The 17,442-nt window shown below is 41.1% G+C and overlaps 1 protein-coding gene across 2 annotated transcripts in view; it reads right to left on the bottom strand.

Moving 5' to 3' along the window:
• The window catches only part of KCTD3 (potassium channel tetramerization domain containing 3), a 49,680-nt gene extending 41,333 nt beyond the window's left edge, over positions 1-8,347 (bottom strand). For both annotated transcript variants that reach the window (XM_059413330.1, XM_059413331.1), the window contains exons 1-4: positions 8,239-8,347; positions 4,322-4,375; positions 4,024-4,069; positions 1,756-1,829 (exon numbers count right to left, since the gene is read on the bottom strand). In XM_059413330.1, coding sequence (XP_059269313.1) covers positions 1,756-1,829; positions 4,024-4,069; positions 4,322-4,375; positions 8,239-8,321 — 257 coding nt within the window. In that variant the 5' untranslated portion in view covers positions 8,322-8,347. The remainder of the gene's footprint in view (positions 1-1,755; positions 1,830-4,023; positions 4,070-4,321; positions 4,376-8,238) is intronic.
• Between the last annotated feature and the right edge of the window lie 9,095 nt (positions 8,348-17,442).

Here is a 17,442-nt window from a genome sequence, read left to right as displayed (position 1 = left end):
GTGGCTCAGGACACAGCAGTTCCTGAGAACTCCAGTCTCCTGAGGAGGACAAAGAAACAAACATGTAATTGTAAGTGTGATAAGGGCATCACAACAATTTTATGGAGGGTAGAGAATTAGAACACAGTATTTTTAAAATTCCTTCCTATCTTCTTTCAAAAGGTAACAACACTCAGAAAATTTTAATTTGCTAGGCCTCTTTAAGTGAAATAGGGCAGCAATTTAAAAGTAGAACACTCAGTAACTGCAGATATTAAAATCTACCTAGTTCTGCCTTTCCTGAGTTATCTAATGGTGGATTAATCAATAAGGACACTGACTAGAAGTAAATTTAGACTTCTTTAATCAAATGCTAGGGGTCAAAATAATTTTACTCAAGAAGTAAGCAGTTAGTAATTTATATGTCACTTCTATCTAGACCAAGAAAACAAACAAAAAGCTCCAATGAACTTTTTTATTCATTCATTCAGTATCTGTTGAAAAGCTACTATATGCACTATTTTAACACTGGAAAAATCCCAGGAAACAAACTAGACCAAAAAATTGTTCACCTTTAAGGAGGCCATATGCCAGTGAATATAAGTCAAGAATCATACAGTATTATAAAGAAGTAGGTAAAATAAACCACCAGAACTTTTTTTAAAATTTCTTTAGAAGATTTTAAGTCATCTCTATACCCAGTTTGGGGCTCAAACTCACAACCCTGAGACCAAGAGTCACAAGCTCTACCAACTGAGCCAGCCAGTTACCCTTAAACAATTAGAATTTTAAAAACTGTATCTAAAAAAAGTATAAAGAGATGCTCAGTGAAAGCTCACTGGGAATATACAGAATAAAAGAATAATAAGATCCAAATTAGATTGTAAATTCTTGGTAGGAATCCAGACTATGGCAAAGTTACAAAGTTAAAGAAATAGTTTAAGTGGTCATTCGTTTATCTACAAAAACCCATGTTAGATCCTGGGCATATACAGGATAATGCTTGCCCTGTTGGAATTTAAAGTGGAACAGAAGAGAGACTACTGGAAAAGGAATACGTGTAAGGAATGCTGTGGTGTTAGCTGGACAGGAGACCAGGAAGACCTGTATTAGGTGGACACAGCACAGATCACTGAAGAGGTCTGGATTAAGCCAAGACCAGAAAGGGGTGAAACTATCAAAGCAAGAGAAATTCAGCAGAGGCAAGAGCACAGAGAGCCTTAAGAAACAAGAAAGTCCAAAGTCCCTAGCCATTAATCTAAGAACATATTAAATGAGAGGCTTTTTGTTTTTTGTTTTTGTTTTAAGATTTTTCATTTATTTCACAGAGAGAGACAGAGCGAGAGAGGGAGCACAAGCAGGGGGAGTGGGAGAGGGAGAAGTAGGCTTCCCTGAGCAGAGGGTTCTGATCCCAGGACCCTGGGATCATGACCTGAGCCGAAGACAGACACTTAATGACTGAGCGACCCAGGCACCCCTTAAATGAGAGTTTTAAGCAGGTAGCAACCAGATGAGATCTGTATTTGTAGAAGCTTATGTTAGCTACAGTGTGGAAAACCAATCAAAGCAATTGAAGACTGAAGGCAGGAAACTGGTTAGGAAGCTGCTGGGAACAGTTTAGAGGAAGAATGTGGATAGGATGGTCTCTGTTGAGTTTAATTTGGAGAAAACTTTTAAGCAAAAATAATTGGGGGGTGGGGACCTTCCTCTCCACAAAATATACCAGAAGTACATACTTATTAGTAAGAATTTACTTTAAAAGGATTCATTTCTTACCGTAAGTCTAGTTCTTTTGTCCGAAGAAAGTTTAAAATGGGTGCAAATGCTGCTGGATCTCGATCAATAAATATCTACAAAAGAAGAATTATTTTTTAGGATTGTCTTATTTTCAAATTAAAAATGAACTAACATAAATATGTGTAATACAAACTTAGGGAACAAACACTAAATTATTTAAATACTGTACTTACTTGATTCCACTCTTAAATTTGAGTATTTCTAAAGTTGGAATGCAATTTTAATTCTGTGCATGTAATGTAGTACTGTCTCCCCACCCCAAAAACCTACTATTATATTGATAATATTTTAATTTGTAAGAAAAATGGCATGTGTTTATTGGTATCTTTGGTAAAAGTGATACCCAAGGGAGAAATTTTATCTGAAATTTACTAGAATTCAGTAAATATTTCAAGAACATTAGAACATTACCCACAAGTAATGCCTTCTTACATTAATTATTGGTGACAGTGACATAATTCGTGATTCATATGTGAATCACTTAAACAACAGTGTCCTTCTATAAGACAGGGATGACCAAGGAAAGTAAATACGGCACACACTGCTGCCAAAACTGGAAAAGAGGGGCACCTGGGTGGCTCAGTCAGTTACTCATCGGCCTTTGGCTCCAATCCCAATCTCAGGGTTCTGGGACTGAGCCCAGTGTGTGACTCCCTGCTCAGTGGGAGTCTGCTTCTCCCTCTCTCCCTGCCCCACTCTCACTCCTGCTCCAGTGCACTCTCTTCTTTCTCTCTCTCAAATAAAATTTAAAAAAAGATAAACTGGAAAAGAATACTATTCTTCTAACACCTTTACATCCTATTATCCCAATTTGCTCAAAAGCTAGGGATGGGGGATGACAACAAAAAACATTTCTTAAAACCACAGAATACAGGGCACCTGAGTGGCTCAGTAGATTAAAGCCTCTGCTTTGGCTCAGGTCATGATCCCAGGGTCCTGGGCAGGGAGCCTGCTTCCCCCCCACCTCTATCTGCCTGCCTCTCTGCCTACTTGTGATCTCTGTATCAAATAAATAAAATCTTTAAAAAAAAAAAAAAACACAGAATACATACCAAGAAAATAAAATGCTTTAGAAAATATGAAATATATATTTGATAACTTTCTATGGGAATGTATACCACTGCTATTTCAAATTAATTATAAAAGTATGGATCATAAAACTGAACACCTCTTAAGCTTAGGTTAGTCAGCTAGACAGGGGAATGGTAGCTTACAGTGTAGCTCTTTATACTATGATTATGTTTACACAATGAATGAGGCTGTTCTAACTTCATAAATTCTTGCTTTTGTTTTCATTAGAACCAATGAGAAGCTGGAGAAACACCGCAGATCACAGAGAATCTTATTACTGTTATCTTTTCTATAATCTCGTATGGACAACATGCCTTTGCTGTCTTATTTCATATGCAAATCCCATCACAGGAAATAAATACCTCTGACCAGTTTGTTGCCTCCATTCGGAAAGTTTTTTTTTTTTTTTAATGAGTACTAGCCATTTATTTTATATACAATGGGGCACACATTATAACTGCTTTTTAAATGTATAAACCAGTATTTTTGTACTTAAACCTAATAGTTCTTTCCTTCCCTCATTTCTCCAAGTTCTCCAGCAAACAGAAATCACAGGACTTCACTAATTAACAGTTTTAGCATTCTAACTCAGTATCAAAATATTTTAGTATTTATATTCATCTATTTATTGTTAAAGTTTTAATTACTGATTAAAAGTACTTCCACGGCGCCTGAGTGGCTCAGTGGGTTAAGCCTCTGCCTTCGGCTCAGGTCATGATCTCAGAGGCCTGGGACTGAGCCCCACATCGGGCTCTCTGCTCAGTGGGAACCTGCTTCCTCCCTCCTCTGCCTGTCTCTCTGCCTACTTGTGATCTCTCTCTGTGTGTCAAATAAATAAATGAAATCTTTTAAAAAAGTAAAATAAAAAAATAAAAGTACTTCCTCTCCGGACAATGTGAGCTCATATCCTCACGTCCCTCTAATCACAAATACTTAAGTTGTTATATTCACTATTTAATGAGTACTAGCCACTAGAGTGCCCATCTATTAACTATAGGAAAACTATATACAACAAGAAATTAAACTTTTTAAGTACATATATGTCACTTTCATTTAGCGGTTATTACAAGATCAGCTTTTCTGTCTGTTTTCTTAGAGTCACTATATAATAAGGGTCAAGCATTGCAAGCATTAGTTGATTCAATTTAGAAACATGTATCAACATATTACACTCACAGCACCAGTTTCATCTCGAAGTGTTGAAATTCTTCCACTCAGCAAACTAGAAGACATGAATAAGCCAGAGTTAGTTCTTAAAATCTGACTATGCATAAAATGTACTAATTATTTATCAAGTATCAAAGACCAATACAAATGAATCATCCTATCTCCAAAGTAAAATAAAAAATTTTTAATTCTAAGAGTTCAGATTTTTTTAGCCAAGAAATAAAAACATTAACCAGGAAAGGGAGGTTTGTTATTATTTCAATGATCAAGTTTTTTAAAAATGATATGAAAGAATTACATGAAATACCTGGAAAAAAAAGAATCTGGAATCCACATAAGAGTTTGTCTTGAGGTACTAAATCTGCAATTAAAAATTATCTGTTATTATGAATAAGGACATGATTTGAAATTTCAATATTCAATAACCTGCTTTAATATGCCGGCTAATAATTTACAAGTTGTTACACAGCTATAGCTATATCAATATTATACATTCATTATTTTAAAATTTCTCCACTTTCAATTCAGAGTTAAGATTATTCAAAGAGCTCTCAACCAAATCAAATGATTAGCTCACTGACATATACTGCTTCTTAAAAACCCTATTTTCCAGATGCCCATCTCCTGAAGAATCAAAATTAAGTCCATCACAACAAATCTGAACTTATTAATGTGACACTTAAAATTATCTTTCGGTCCTGTTTCATCTTTCCAACACGAGTGTCTTCTCATCTGTAAGACAATACTTCAATACCCCGGACAATTCGTGCTTCTTACCATTTCGGTATCTTTACCTCCATCCATTTTCTTGACATCACTCAGATGATACCTTCTCCTTATAAAGGTTTCTCCAAATATTCTATCCTATATTATCTTTTTGAGCTTTTGTTGCATTCATTCCTTCAAAAACTGCTCAGTAAGTAGCTCACTGTTCTGAGGTGCTATTTGATCAAGTCCAAGTTGTCTCAGTAGGACCAGTTCTGGGGGGGCTTTATCCCAGCCTACTGGAGCCAACTACCTGTTGCTGTTGCCGTCACGTGTCCTCACACAGAAGAGAGCCTAAGAGACAGCTTTGTTCCTCCACATTCATTATCTAACACTATTATCACCGCTTTAAAGCAGTCCCTGTGCCCATTTACCAGATTAAGAGAGGATCCAAGCAGTTTATTCAAGAAATGTGTATCTTCACAGAATCTTAAGAAAAACTGAGGAACAAAGGAAACTGACTAGGCCAAATAAAAGCCAAGTCCAGCAAATGGCAAACTGAAGGATACAAGGATCCTCTGCCCAAATTAAAAAAATAATAATAATAATAAATCACTGTATTCTGAGAGGTATCACATTAATTCTAAATAAGGTCATTATAATTTATGATCTTTCACATTAATTAATTATTCAGCAAATTGTTTGCCAGATAACTCAAATTCTGTGTTACTTAGAAAATTTACACAGGTCTGCTTAAAGTTGTATTAGCAATTTCAATTAAAATCAGCAGTTTGGGGTAGGTTTAATAATTCGAAATCTCTGGGCAAAGGGACTGGATCCTCACCCCACCAATTTCTTTCTTTTTTCAAACAAGAGGAAGACAAATGGGAAAAACACACACACACACAAAAACAAAAAACAAAAAAAACCCAGAGACCTTTAAAACTAAGATCCAAGTATGACTTCATAAAAATGTCATTTAAAATTACATCTGACAAGCATAATTTTCTGCAATATATTTGAAAGCCTTTTCTAATTTATTTTTAGTATCTCATACCCACAATGTGCCCAGAAGATGCCATAAAAAAGATGTGGTATACATATACAATGGAATATTACTCAGCCATCAGAAAAATGAAATCTTACCATTTGCAACGACACAGATGGAACCAGAGGGTATCATATGCTAAGCTAAGTAAGTCACTTCTCTCATGAGGCCTCAAATCATACCCATTCATAATAGAATTAATCACAAATTGAGTCATATTAGGTTTCTTTTCATTTCTTTAGGGTTTTTTGGGTAAATAATGTTAATTCTAAATGAAACCTCATCTTCTCTATTTCCTGAATCACCCATTACATGTAAAATAAATCATAAAAATCATTGCTCATTTTTGTAATTCCGTTGAGTATTTCCAGTTTCACATCCTGGGATGGGGGGGTGGGCGCGAGCACACAGAAGACACAACAGTAGCAACACCACACATCTTACCTCTAACACATGCTTCTCTGCTCACAGTACACTCTCCTTTTGAGTTTTATTCTATCACCTCAGAGCCTTTCCTTCTATGCCACAGGTGGTTCTCCCAGTGGCAATTCCTCAACTTTAATGACAATGAAATCAGGATTTTTTTTTCCTTTATAATGATTTAAGTGATCGTGTTAATATGTTCTGTACAACACATACAGATGCCTTCTGAATCCCTTCTAGCCCTAAAACACTCCCAAGAGTCTATGATTCAAAGTAACTCAAGAAAATATTCTCAGAATGCCTGGAGTTTGATGTTCTATTTTTCTATAGGTCATGTCATTATTTATTTCAAAAACTATGTCATGTTAGCCAATTTAAAGTTCGTGGAATTTTTACTTAATTTTTCATTCCTATCTAACAACTTTCATCTTTTCTAAATTGTTCAATCTTAATAATACATTTACCTTATTTTGTATTCTTTGCTAAGAGAAAGAAAACCTTAAATCCTATTATGATCTAGTTCTATACACAGTGAAACAAAATAAAATGTTCCAGCTCCAAGATGGCTGCCTTTTAGGATTTAAAAACGTAAACTGAACTCTACATTCATTAACAAGAATGCACTCTTTCCACCACCCACTTTCAACATACAGTAGATAACAACACCTTTAATTTTTATCATACTAGTCTATGTCCTTTAGAATGCCTGAAAAAAGATGTCCACAATCTCTAGCAATTAGGAACCAGAGCAGGAATTTTAAATGACTCTAGTGCTAACATACACTCTAGGCCAACTCTTGTGGAATAGTCGGTCAATTTTTTGCATCCGGAAGTTACCAAACCTGCAAAATTTTCATGTGTATTTTAGGGGAAAAATCCATTTCTTACATGAGGAGACATAAATGTTCTCCAAAAGACCGGTATCTATACAATGCAATAATGTAGTATCTTATCTTACACTGTTAAACAGTTTTGTTTCCGGATGTGAGGGAAAGAACAGGGAAAGAATGAAGAATTACTGTTTCTTGGGCTGAACTCTGTAGCACACTTAGAAAATGATTAAATGTTTAGGATTAAAACATGCTACATTTTATTCCTACGGCCCACACCGCTGCTGATTTGCATTGTAAGAAATAGTAGTTAAGTTTTACATGTTGAAACCCTTTCACATTCTCGAGCCATTTCATCGCTCATCTCCTACCAAGCTTTAAACTCAACCACCCCTTCCTTCCAACAGAGCTGGCAAAGTCCCATGCCTGAGAAGGGTGACTCATAAGCCATAGCAAATCCACCAAAAATGATCCCCCCCCCCCCACACACACACACAAGCATAATAAAAGGCACAGACACGGAGTGGAAAGCAGAGAGAGGATAAAGAGGCTTCAGTCTGTCTACTCCGTGCCACACTGTGCCCATACCCGAGGCTTTCCAGAACTGGTAAAACTGCAGTTGCTGGACCCACTGGCCTGCGAGTTGAACAGATCGTCCAAAGCCAGGCACCCAGAAACTGAAAATAAACAACAGCGCACTGCCAATCTACTGCACCCCATCCACCGAAGTCCTGAGATTACAAACCCTCCTTAATTAGGAGGGGGAAAGAGCACTGGCCGCCTCATCCGAGCCAACCGACCCCCCCCTGTTGCCCGGAGAGAAGGCAGGTTCCTCTGCAAGAGCCAAACCACGAGGCCAGGCGTCTACAAAATAAATTCTCCAAGTACACTGTAAGCTGAGGTTAGGAAGGCCTTTTAAAGCTCCTCTTTGGCCGGCAGCTCAGAAAGGGGGAGGGACGAGGCTGGCATTCTAGGAAGGCGGGCTCGGGCACAGGGGCCCGGCTCGCGCTCGTCCCAGAGGCCCTGCGGCCGCTCCTCCCGGAGCCCAGACTGGAGCCCGGGCCCCGCCGACATTCCTCCCGCCCGGAGGGCCCCCCGCGTGCCCCGCCTGGCTCGGCTCCCACCTTCGCGCCGGTCCCCGCGACACCCGGCCCCCGTCGCCCCCCGGCGGGCCGCCCGCCGCATCCCCGGCCCGGAGCCCCTTCTCCGCCGACTCACCTGGTCCCCCCCACGTTCAGCTGCACGATCTCGCCGCTGCCGGCCGCCGCCGCGGCGAAGCCGCCGCAGTGCCCTCCCGCCATCTCCGGCGGCTCCGGGCGCGCACGCCGCCCGCCCTCCCCGCCCGGGGCCGTCGAGCCCGCGGCGGGAGCCCGAGGCGGCGGCGGCGGAGGCGGCGGCGGCGGCGGCGGCTGTGGCTGGGCCAGCGGGGCGGCCGGAGGGCGGGAGGTGCGCGGAGCCTCCCCCACCTTCCCCGCGGCCGGCCCGAGCTCCCTCGCCGCCGCTTCTGCCCCTCCGCTCCCGCAGCGCGGGAGGGCGGCCCGGCCTCCGCCCCTCGCGGCCTCCAGGCCGCAGGGCCGGCCCGGACCTCTCCTAGCGCTCAGCCGCCGCCGCCGCCGCCGCCGCCACCGCCACGGCGGCCGCCGCAGCCCGCCGGGCAGAAGGGGTCGCCGCTGGGGACAAAATACCGCAGCGCTCGCCCCTTCGCCCGCCGCGGCCGCGAAGGAGGTGGAGGAGGAGGAAGGAAGGGCCGGGGAGGAGCTTCCCAGCCCCGCGGGGCCGGCGCGAGGGGAGGCGAGGGAATGCGCTCCTGGCCCGCCGCCCGCTCGGGCGGGATTCCGAGTCTCTCCTCCTCCGCGCGCGCGCCCGGCTGTGCCCTGTGACTCGTAGGGTTTTCTGACACCGGGAGTCGGATTCCCCGGTTTTGGGGGGGCAAGTCCGGGCAGCCTGCCCTTCAGCAACTTTATGTATCGTCTCCTTTCTCCGCACGGATTTGGGAGGTGAAGGAAGTTTCCCGACGGCCCGTGGTTGATGCCTGACGTCGAAGGTGTCCGCGCTGCGAGAATCTGGGGATTTTACAACTTGTTGCCAGCGTTCACCGCAGCGAGCTCGTTCCTGTACTCCCCTCCTCGGTCGCCAGCTGGTCCCCCGAGCAGTTTTGTTTTTTTTTGTTTTGATGAGCAGGGAAGGAAACCAAAAAACACCAACAAACAACCCCTAGACAGCAGGGCAGTGTGTTTCTGGACTAGGGCAAGTCACACCCAAATGCACACTTTAAAAAAAGGGTTTGCTTTAACTAGTGTATATATATTGGAAGCCCAAAATGTATATATTTTTAAATATACGTATGTTTTTAAAATCTTAACACAAAGGGGTACCCGGCTGGCTCAGTCCGAAGAACACGGCAGATCTTGATCTGGGAGCTTTGAATTCAAGCCCCACCTTGGGAATAGAGAATACTTAAAAATAGAATCTTTTAAAAAATAAATTTAAAAAAATATATATTTATTTATTTGACAGACAGAGATCACAAGTAGGCAGAGAAGCCGGCAGAGAGAGAGAGGAGGAAGCAGGCTCCCCATGGAGCAGGGAGCCCCATGTGGGGGGCTCAATCCCAGGACCCTGGGATCATGACCTGAGCCGAAGGCAGAGGCTTAACCCGCTGAGCCACCCAGGCACCTCCCAGAATAAAATCTTAACACTATAACACTTCATATTAGCTAACAAAAGCGAACAAAGTGCAGTATGTTTCAGAGTTTATTAATCTGTAGTCCTAAATTCTGTTAAAAGGAAATAGTCCCAATATGGAGGCACTTTTGCTAAGCCCCATCAAGATTAAATGCCTAACCTGTGGGGGCCTTGTTGGGTTAGTGGGAAGAATATGGGAGTTGGTTCTTGCCATCCCGTTCTCGCAACGTGAGTTGGAGCCGCAACTTAGGTGTGGAGATTACTTAAAAATAAAATCTTAAAAAAAAAAAGAAAACAACAACAACAACAACAACAACCCTTAATGCCTAACCTAATTGCAGTTTCAGCCTGTCCTAGGAGTGGAAATTTAAACCAATTAGTCTGGAATTTCCAGATCAGCTTCAGTGAGGTAACCTGCTAGATAAGGCCTCTATCCTCCCCTGAGGGAAGGTAACCTTGCCTGAAATAATTTCGTCTTTCAACCTCCCAGTCCTACCTTCCTTTTGCCTCTCAAGATGTTTCTCATTTTGTACCACTCTAAGGAGCTGCCCAATTCATGAATCACTGAATAAAGCCAATTAGATCTGCAATTTTACTCAGTTGGATTTTGTTTAACAGTTCTTAGCATGAATTGTGGGTTTTTTTTTTTTTTATAGTTTTAACATTAAGAACTCAAACAGAAGACCTACTTGATGTTATGATTTTATTTTCATTGTCGTAATTTTTTTTTAAAGATTTTATTTATTTATTTGACAGGTCACAAGTAGCAGAGCGGCAGGCAGAGAGAGAGGAAGGGAAGCAGACTCCCTGCTAAGCAGAGAGCCCGATGAGGGGCTCGATCCCAGGACTCTGGAATCATGACCTGAGCCGAAGGCAGAGGCTTTAACCCACTGAGCCACCCAGGTGCCCCTGTCATAATTTTTTAAGAACACTGCTGAAAAATATACCAATGATATGACTTTATCCAAATTTGATTAAAAATTTTTTGAGGAGTCTTTTTGAGGGATGGAGAAGGCCCACGTAACAAATTATTTTATTGGTACCGGTTAGAAAATTCCTGAATGACTGGTTAAAACTTACATTTCTGGGGGAGGTTGACACTGCAGTCAGGTTAGGTGCCACCTGGCACTTAGATTTGGCCTAAGTGGTATCATTTTGGGCCTATGGTCTTGTTTTTAACAGGATTTATTAAGGATTTATCACATGCTAGATGGTTTAGATATTTCTTGTCATTTTTTTTCTTCACGTCTATTATTACCACTATTTTACAAATTTTTAAAAAACCTGAGACTTAAAATGATCAGGAAACTTGCTTAAAATTACATAGCCGGCAAGTGGCATAGCAGGAATTTGTAGGCAGGCAGTTTAATTTCAGGACCTCTTTGCAGTGTATACCTTAAACCTTCACTTTATACTGAGAAGATGAGTAACGGTTCCAATTAAAAGAGCAGGAAATTAAGATTTGCTCATATTTTAAACAGTGTTAGCTGTCCTTGCTCTAACCCGTAATGTCTGCTCCTACCAGAATCTGAAACTCTGCATTCAAAGTTGCAAGATAGAAGTTAGGTGCCCCAAAAAGGCCGCTTAATTCTAGGCCCATACCTTGGAAGAATATAAAAAAGATCACTTACTAACAGATTTTTGCCTTTAAGGAATTCAAGAGGCAATGTGGAGTTAAACTAAGGTTTGTGCTAGTATGATTTATAATAAGAAATAGATTTTTGGCCTTCATCCTCTGTTCTGGGACAGAACTCCTAAAAGCATTATAAATTCCTAAATGATGAGAACAATAAGCATTTCTTAAGTTATGATAATGAGTGACTTCTGGAAAGCACTTAGATAACCTAAGGTTAGGGGCTGGTTCCTCAAAGACCCAACCCTGTGATTAGTGGGTTCGAACTTTTAGTCGCACCACCCACAACTCCCACCTCCAGGAAGAATCAATTACCAATGGTCAATGATTTAATCAATGAAGCCTTTGTAAAACCCTGAAGAGACAGGGCTGAGACAGCTTCCAGGTTGGTGAACATGTGAAGATTCAGGGGTTTTGGCACTCTCTGAGAGAGCATGGAATCTCTGTAGCCTTTTCCCATATCTTGCTCTTTAAATCTCTTCCACCTGAATATTCCACCTGATATTCCTGAGGTATATCCTTTTGTAATACATCCATGATCTAGGAGTAAATGGGTTTCCTGAGTTGTGTGAACTGCTCTAACAAATGAATCAAAGCCAAGGAGAGGTTTGCAAGAACCTGTGATTTGTGACCACCAGTCAGAAGCACAGAGAGCAACCTTACTTTGCAACTGGTGTCTCAAGTCCAAAGAGTAAGTCGGGGGACCCTCTGACCTATAGCCGGTCAGTCAGAAGCACAGTTAAAAACCTATGCTTGTGATTGGCATCTGAAGTAGAGGACACTGTTGTAGGACTGAACTCTTATTAATCTATGGAGTCCGAGCAGATAGTGTCAGAATTGAATTGTAGAACTGCGCCCCCTCCCCTACTGGTGTCCAGAGAATTGCCTGATGGTGGCAGGTGAACCCCGCCTTTCCCCACAGTGGGATTGTGTGCAGAATCCCTTAGTAGGTATTCAAGAATTCAGTGTATTCAAGTGAGATGTTGAGTAGGCAGTAGGAGGATAGTTGGAAGACTATCCAGGCAGGCAGGGGCAAGGGACCTGTCCTGAGAGAACACTACCCTTAAAAGGAAATACATCCCATCCTGTTATTCGACACCACGTGGAAGGAGCCTGCCACCCTTTCCCACATGAACATGAATCTGATTGGTAGATGAGCACATGGCCAAAACCTGACTGGGTGCCAGGCAGGTGGAAAGTTAATCAGATTAAAGCCGCTGCCAACAAACCCATAAAACACCTAGATTTAAATACCAAAGTGGCAACCCTCTCAGGGCCCCTCCCTCTTCCAGGAGCTTTGTACTGTCTCCCAATAAACTTGGCTTTGCTGCCAACCACTCTATGTCTGGTCTACCTCTTCATTCTTCAAAGCTGCATGACCAAGAACCATGGGCACTGAAGGAAAGCAAATCCCAAAACACATTAGTTTTAAAAGCTGGAAGTGTGGAAGAGAGATTCAAACTGAAAATACTTTTAATCTTTGCCAAAATAAAACTTGGGGATTAGCAATAGTGATATGGCTGTAGAGAAATGGAACTGACTAAGATTGTAATGGGGAGAGTGTAGAATGAGACAAGCATAGGGATCAAGAGAGAGAGCCCTTGACTATCTAATTTGGGAGACTGGGAGAGGAAGAAGATCCAGCCAAGAAAAACAGGAGTTTTGGCAAGATGGAGGAAAACCAAGGGATTAGGAGGTCCAGTGAGATAATGGATCAAATAAAATAACTGAGAATGGACCACTGGATTTAGTAACATGAAGGAAGTTGGTGACCACCTAAGTAAGGATAGTTCTAGTGCAGCAGTGGGAGAAAGAGCGTGATTAGTGGGGTTTTGCTGTAAAGAAAAGTAAAGAAATGGACAGTAGCAAGCAGGGGAAGTAAGGTCAAAAGAAGGCTTTCTAAAGATGGCAAAAGAAATAATTATAAACTGATGGAAACCATTTAGTAGAGAGCAAAAACTGGTAATTCAAGAGAGGTGGAAGATAATTATTACAGTTATGTCTTTATGTACATGAAAAAAGACCATATCTAGCCAACACGTAAAGATAAACTGAGCCACAAGGATAGATAACTTGCCCAGTGTTTGCTGTTGGTCATTGTTATTACGGTTGTCTTTTGACCCACCCCGGGTGTAGATACACCCATTATTTGGGTATGTCTCGAGTGGTATACTCTGTGTATCAAAGGTTATAACCATAGGCATGAGATGACTGACCTCCCACAGAATTGTCAATATCTAAAGGCAAACCATAACAAAAGGAAAAGTACTCAGAGGTTCACTGGATCCCATCCAACCTCACCAAAAAAACCACATTCCTAATCTGATAGCAAACTCATCAAAGAAGTTATAGTTTAAGGGGAAGATGTAAGGACAATAATCTGGAAAAACTGGTGTCTGGTCCTGACGCTGTCTCCCCTCCAGGCCCATGGTATGAGGATTATGGGAAAGAAAATAACCTACAGTTGAGAAGGAACCAAGAGAGCCAGTGTTCGTAGGAGAGAGCCTGCTTTTAGCCTGTGCCAGGAATATTTAGAAAAGAGAGTGAAGGTAAAGGGAATTTTCCTTTTGAGGGACCATAAATTCCAAAGCTCAGTTGGAAAGGTTGTGTGCTGGGGGTGAAGACTGGAGAATGAAAAACCTAAGTGCTGAATTTTTGTGCGCAACAGTATAAAATGGGAAAATTGGCATGAACAGATTGGTCCTGAGGTTCCCTTGGGCAGATTGTGGTGGTGATTCAGAGAAAGTTTTGTTTAATTTGGGGGTGGGGATGACAGCAAAGGCCTTTGCCTGAAGCAAAGAATGTTCAATGAATACTCCCAGAAAACTAGTAAGGCCTGAGATGATCTCATACACCACCTATCAGCATTCAGTCTCCTGCTATCTTCTTCCCGTGTTCATTCCTACTTCTCTACTCCATTCCCGGTACAATGGTCACCTTGTTAATATTCCAAAATGTCAAATATGCTCCAGCTTCAGGGTTTTACACCTTGCTTTTCCCTCTGCTTATGAGGTTTTTTCCTGAGGTAGAAAAAGGGCTCACTTCTTCAGAACTCTGCTCAAATATTACCTTAACAGAGAGATGTTTGTTCTTCTAAGACAACAAGAGAAACAGAATCATAACAAATATACTTAATTAATGCAAAAGAAGGTATAAAAAGAGTGAAGCAAGATAGAAATAGGAAACAATTAGCAAGATGGTAGATTTAAACCAAACTGTATCAACAATCACATTAAATGTAAATGGTCTAAACATACCAATTAAGGCAAGGTTCATCAGACTGGATAAAAAAGCAAAACCAGGCACCTGGGTGGCTCAGTGGGTTAAACCTCTGCCTTCAGCTCAGGTCACAGTCCCAGGGTCCTGGGACCAAGCCCTGCATGGGGCTCTCTGCTCTCTGCTCGGCAGGGAGCCTGCTTCCCCCATCTCTCTGCCTGCCTCTCTGCCTACTTGTGATCTCTCCCTCTCTCTCTGTCAAATAAATAAATAAATAAAATCTTTAGGAGAAAAAAAAAAGCAAAACCTAACTATAGACCACCTTAAGGAGAAGCTTTTAAAGTATAAGTTCTCAAATAAGTTAAAAGTAAAAGAATGAGAGAAAGATGAAAGATGAATCATATGCAATGGACTGAGTGTTTGTGTCACCTACCAAATTCATATGCTAAAATGCTAAAACCCTAGGCACCTGGTAGCTAAGTGGGCTGGGCTTCTACCTTTGGCTCCGGGTGTGTGATCTTGGGGTCCTGGAATCAGCCGTGCGTCAGGCTCTCTGCTGGTGTGGAGCCTGCTTCCCCCTACCCTCTGCCTGCCTCTCTACTTGTGATCTCTCTCTCTCTGTCAAATAAATAAATAAAATATTAAAAAAAAAAAAAAGAAAAAAAGAGTAATATATGCACAATGAGGTGGGGTTTTCCCCAGGAATGCAAGGTGTCTTTGTGTGTCAGGTCTCCCATTCATCTATTTTATAAGGATCCCAGTCATTGGATTTATGGCCCACTCTAAATCCAGGATGATTTCATTTCCGGATTCTCTAACTTAATTACATCTGTATAAATCCTATTTCAAATAAATTCACATTTACAGTTTCAGGAACTAGGATTTGGGCATATATTTTGGGGACCACCATTCCACTCACGATTTACATGTTCTTATAAAAACTGTGACACAAATATTTATATCAACTTTATTTGTAACAGCCAAAGGTAGAAACAATCCAGCTATTGATCATCAGGTGAAAGGCTAAACAAATTCCATTCCTTATAGTGAAAGGCTTCTCAACCATAAAAAGGAGTGAAGAACAACACATAAAAACCTAGATGAGTGTAAAAATAATTAAATGAATGTTAATATAACTGTAAGTACTGTGTGATTACATTTATGTAAAATTCTAGAATATATAAACCAGTCTTTAGTCATAGAAAGCGGTCAGATCAGTGTCTGGGCATGAGAAATGGAAAGGTATTTGGTGGGGGGAATTACCAAGGGGTTCAAGGCAACTTTCTGAGTGATAGTTATGTTCATTATTTTGATTGGGGTGATGATTTTCTGGATGTACATGTCCGGCGCCAACTTAGTAAGTTGTATACTTTAGTAATTGCAGTTTATTGCATTTTTAGATGCAATTAAATATGTTGTCAAATACATTGTCAAAAATAATGTTTCCTTGTGGATCCTGCAATACCTTGTCATCTGCGGTAACTCCTGGAAATAATGCTAAGCCCTTTCACACTCCTTGTTTTTTTTTTCCTTTTTCTTTTTTCCTATGTGCTATGTGACACTTAAATGTGGGACTACATCACATGGGCTCCCTTTCCTCTGACTTGCAATTTGTGTTAGCCAATGGGAGGTGCTAGCAAGAGATTCAAGAGATTCAGGACACAGTTCAGAAACCGTGGCCACGGGATTTATTTTTCCCTGTTTCTCCACAGTTCTGAAAGTGTTTGCATCTTAGATGGTCACACTTCATGTAAGTTATCCCTCCTTCAGAGGTCTAGCTCTGATGAGGACCCTTGTAAATCATGTCTTCCCTTAAAACAGGTAAAGTGGTTCCTGTTGTTCCTACTCCTTGTGTATTTTACCACCATTTCCCGGATCCCTGAAATCTGCTCACACCTCTCTAAAGGGTACCTTTATTTAACACTCTTTAATTAATATCTTTCCATCCCCCTCGTCCCCTCTCTTTCTCTCATACGATACACGCGTGCGCACGCGCATGTGCACACACACACACACACACACACTCCCTTCCTAAGATAAAACAAGATGTTCTCAGGGATAATACTCCTAACAGTGATAATATAATCTACTAAAATTTCCTGGATCTGCAATGGAAGATTCCACAATTACTAGGCAGAACTGTCTCAATTCTCCTTTATCTTCTTATTTCTCAACCAGTCATTGGTAAACTGTGGCTCAAAGGTCAAATCTGACTCATTATCTGTCTTTGTAAATAAGATTTTATGGAAACATAGTTTTATGGAGACACAGCCAGGTCTATAGCTATTTTCACACCACAATGGCAGAGGTGAGTAGTCTTGACAGAGACCACGTGGCCTTTGAAACTATGATATTTGCTATCTAACCTTTCACAGAGAAAGTTTCTTAACATAGGCCATGTCCAGTGCCTACTGATGCTTAGTAGATCAGGCCATTATTGTAACTTTCCAAAGAACAGAGCAATCTTCACCTTTAGACAAATAACTGCAGAAGATTTGAGAGTAGTTTAGTTTAATTTTGTTTTGTTTCTTTTTTCCCTGCTATCAAATTTTTAGGCAGGACTATCTTCCCAAATTGTCACCAGAAGCAGGAAGTCAACAATATAATGATTTTCTTTTACCTTATCCAGAGGAAAATGGGTGGTTGGAACCCAGAGCTTGGATTGTCCTTCCCATTTACCCCTGATGTCATGCAACCTTAAATCAGAAATATGGGTTAGTTACTGAAATTGAAATATGAGACTTCTCATAAAGTTTGAAACCTACATACAACCAGATATAAATATGTGATTCTTCTTTATAAAAAATTGTGTACCAACAGTTCTGTAAAGTGTAGGAAGAATTAAAACAGATGACTTTGGCTACACTACCATTTCTATTTTGGAGCAA

Source organism: Mustela nigripes, chromosome 10, assembly GCF_022355385.1.
Source record: "Mustela nigripes isolate SB6536 chromosome 10, MUSNIG.SB6536, whole genome shotgun sequence".
Classification (NCBI taxonomy): domain Eukaryota; kingdom Metazoa; phylum Chordata; class Mammalia; order Carnivora; family Mustelidae; genus Mustela; species Mustela nigripes.
Note: the sequence above shows the minus strand (reverse complement) of the source record. Positions and strands in the feature narration are given on the sequence as shown.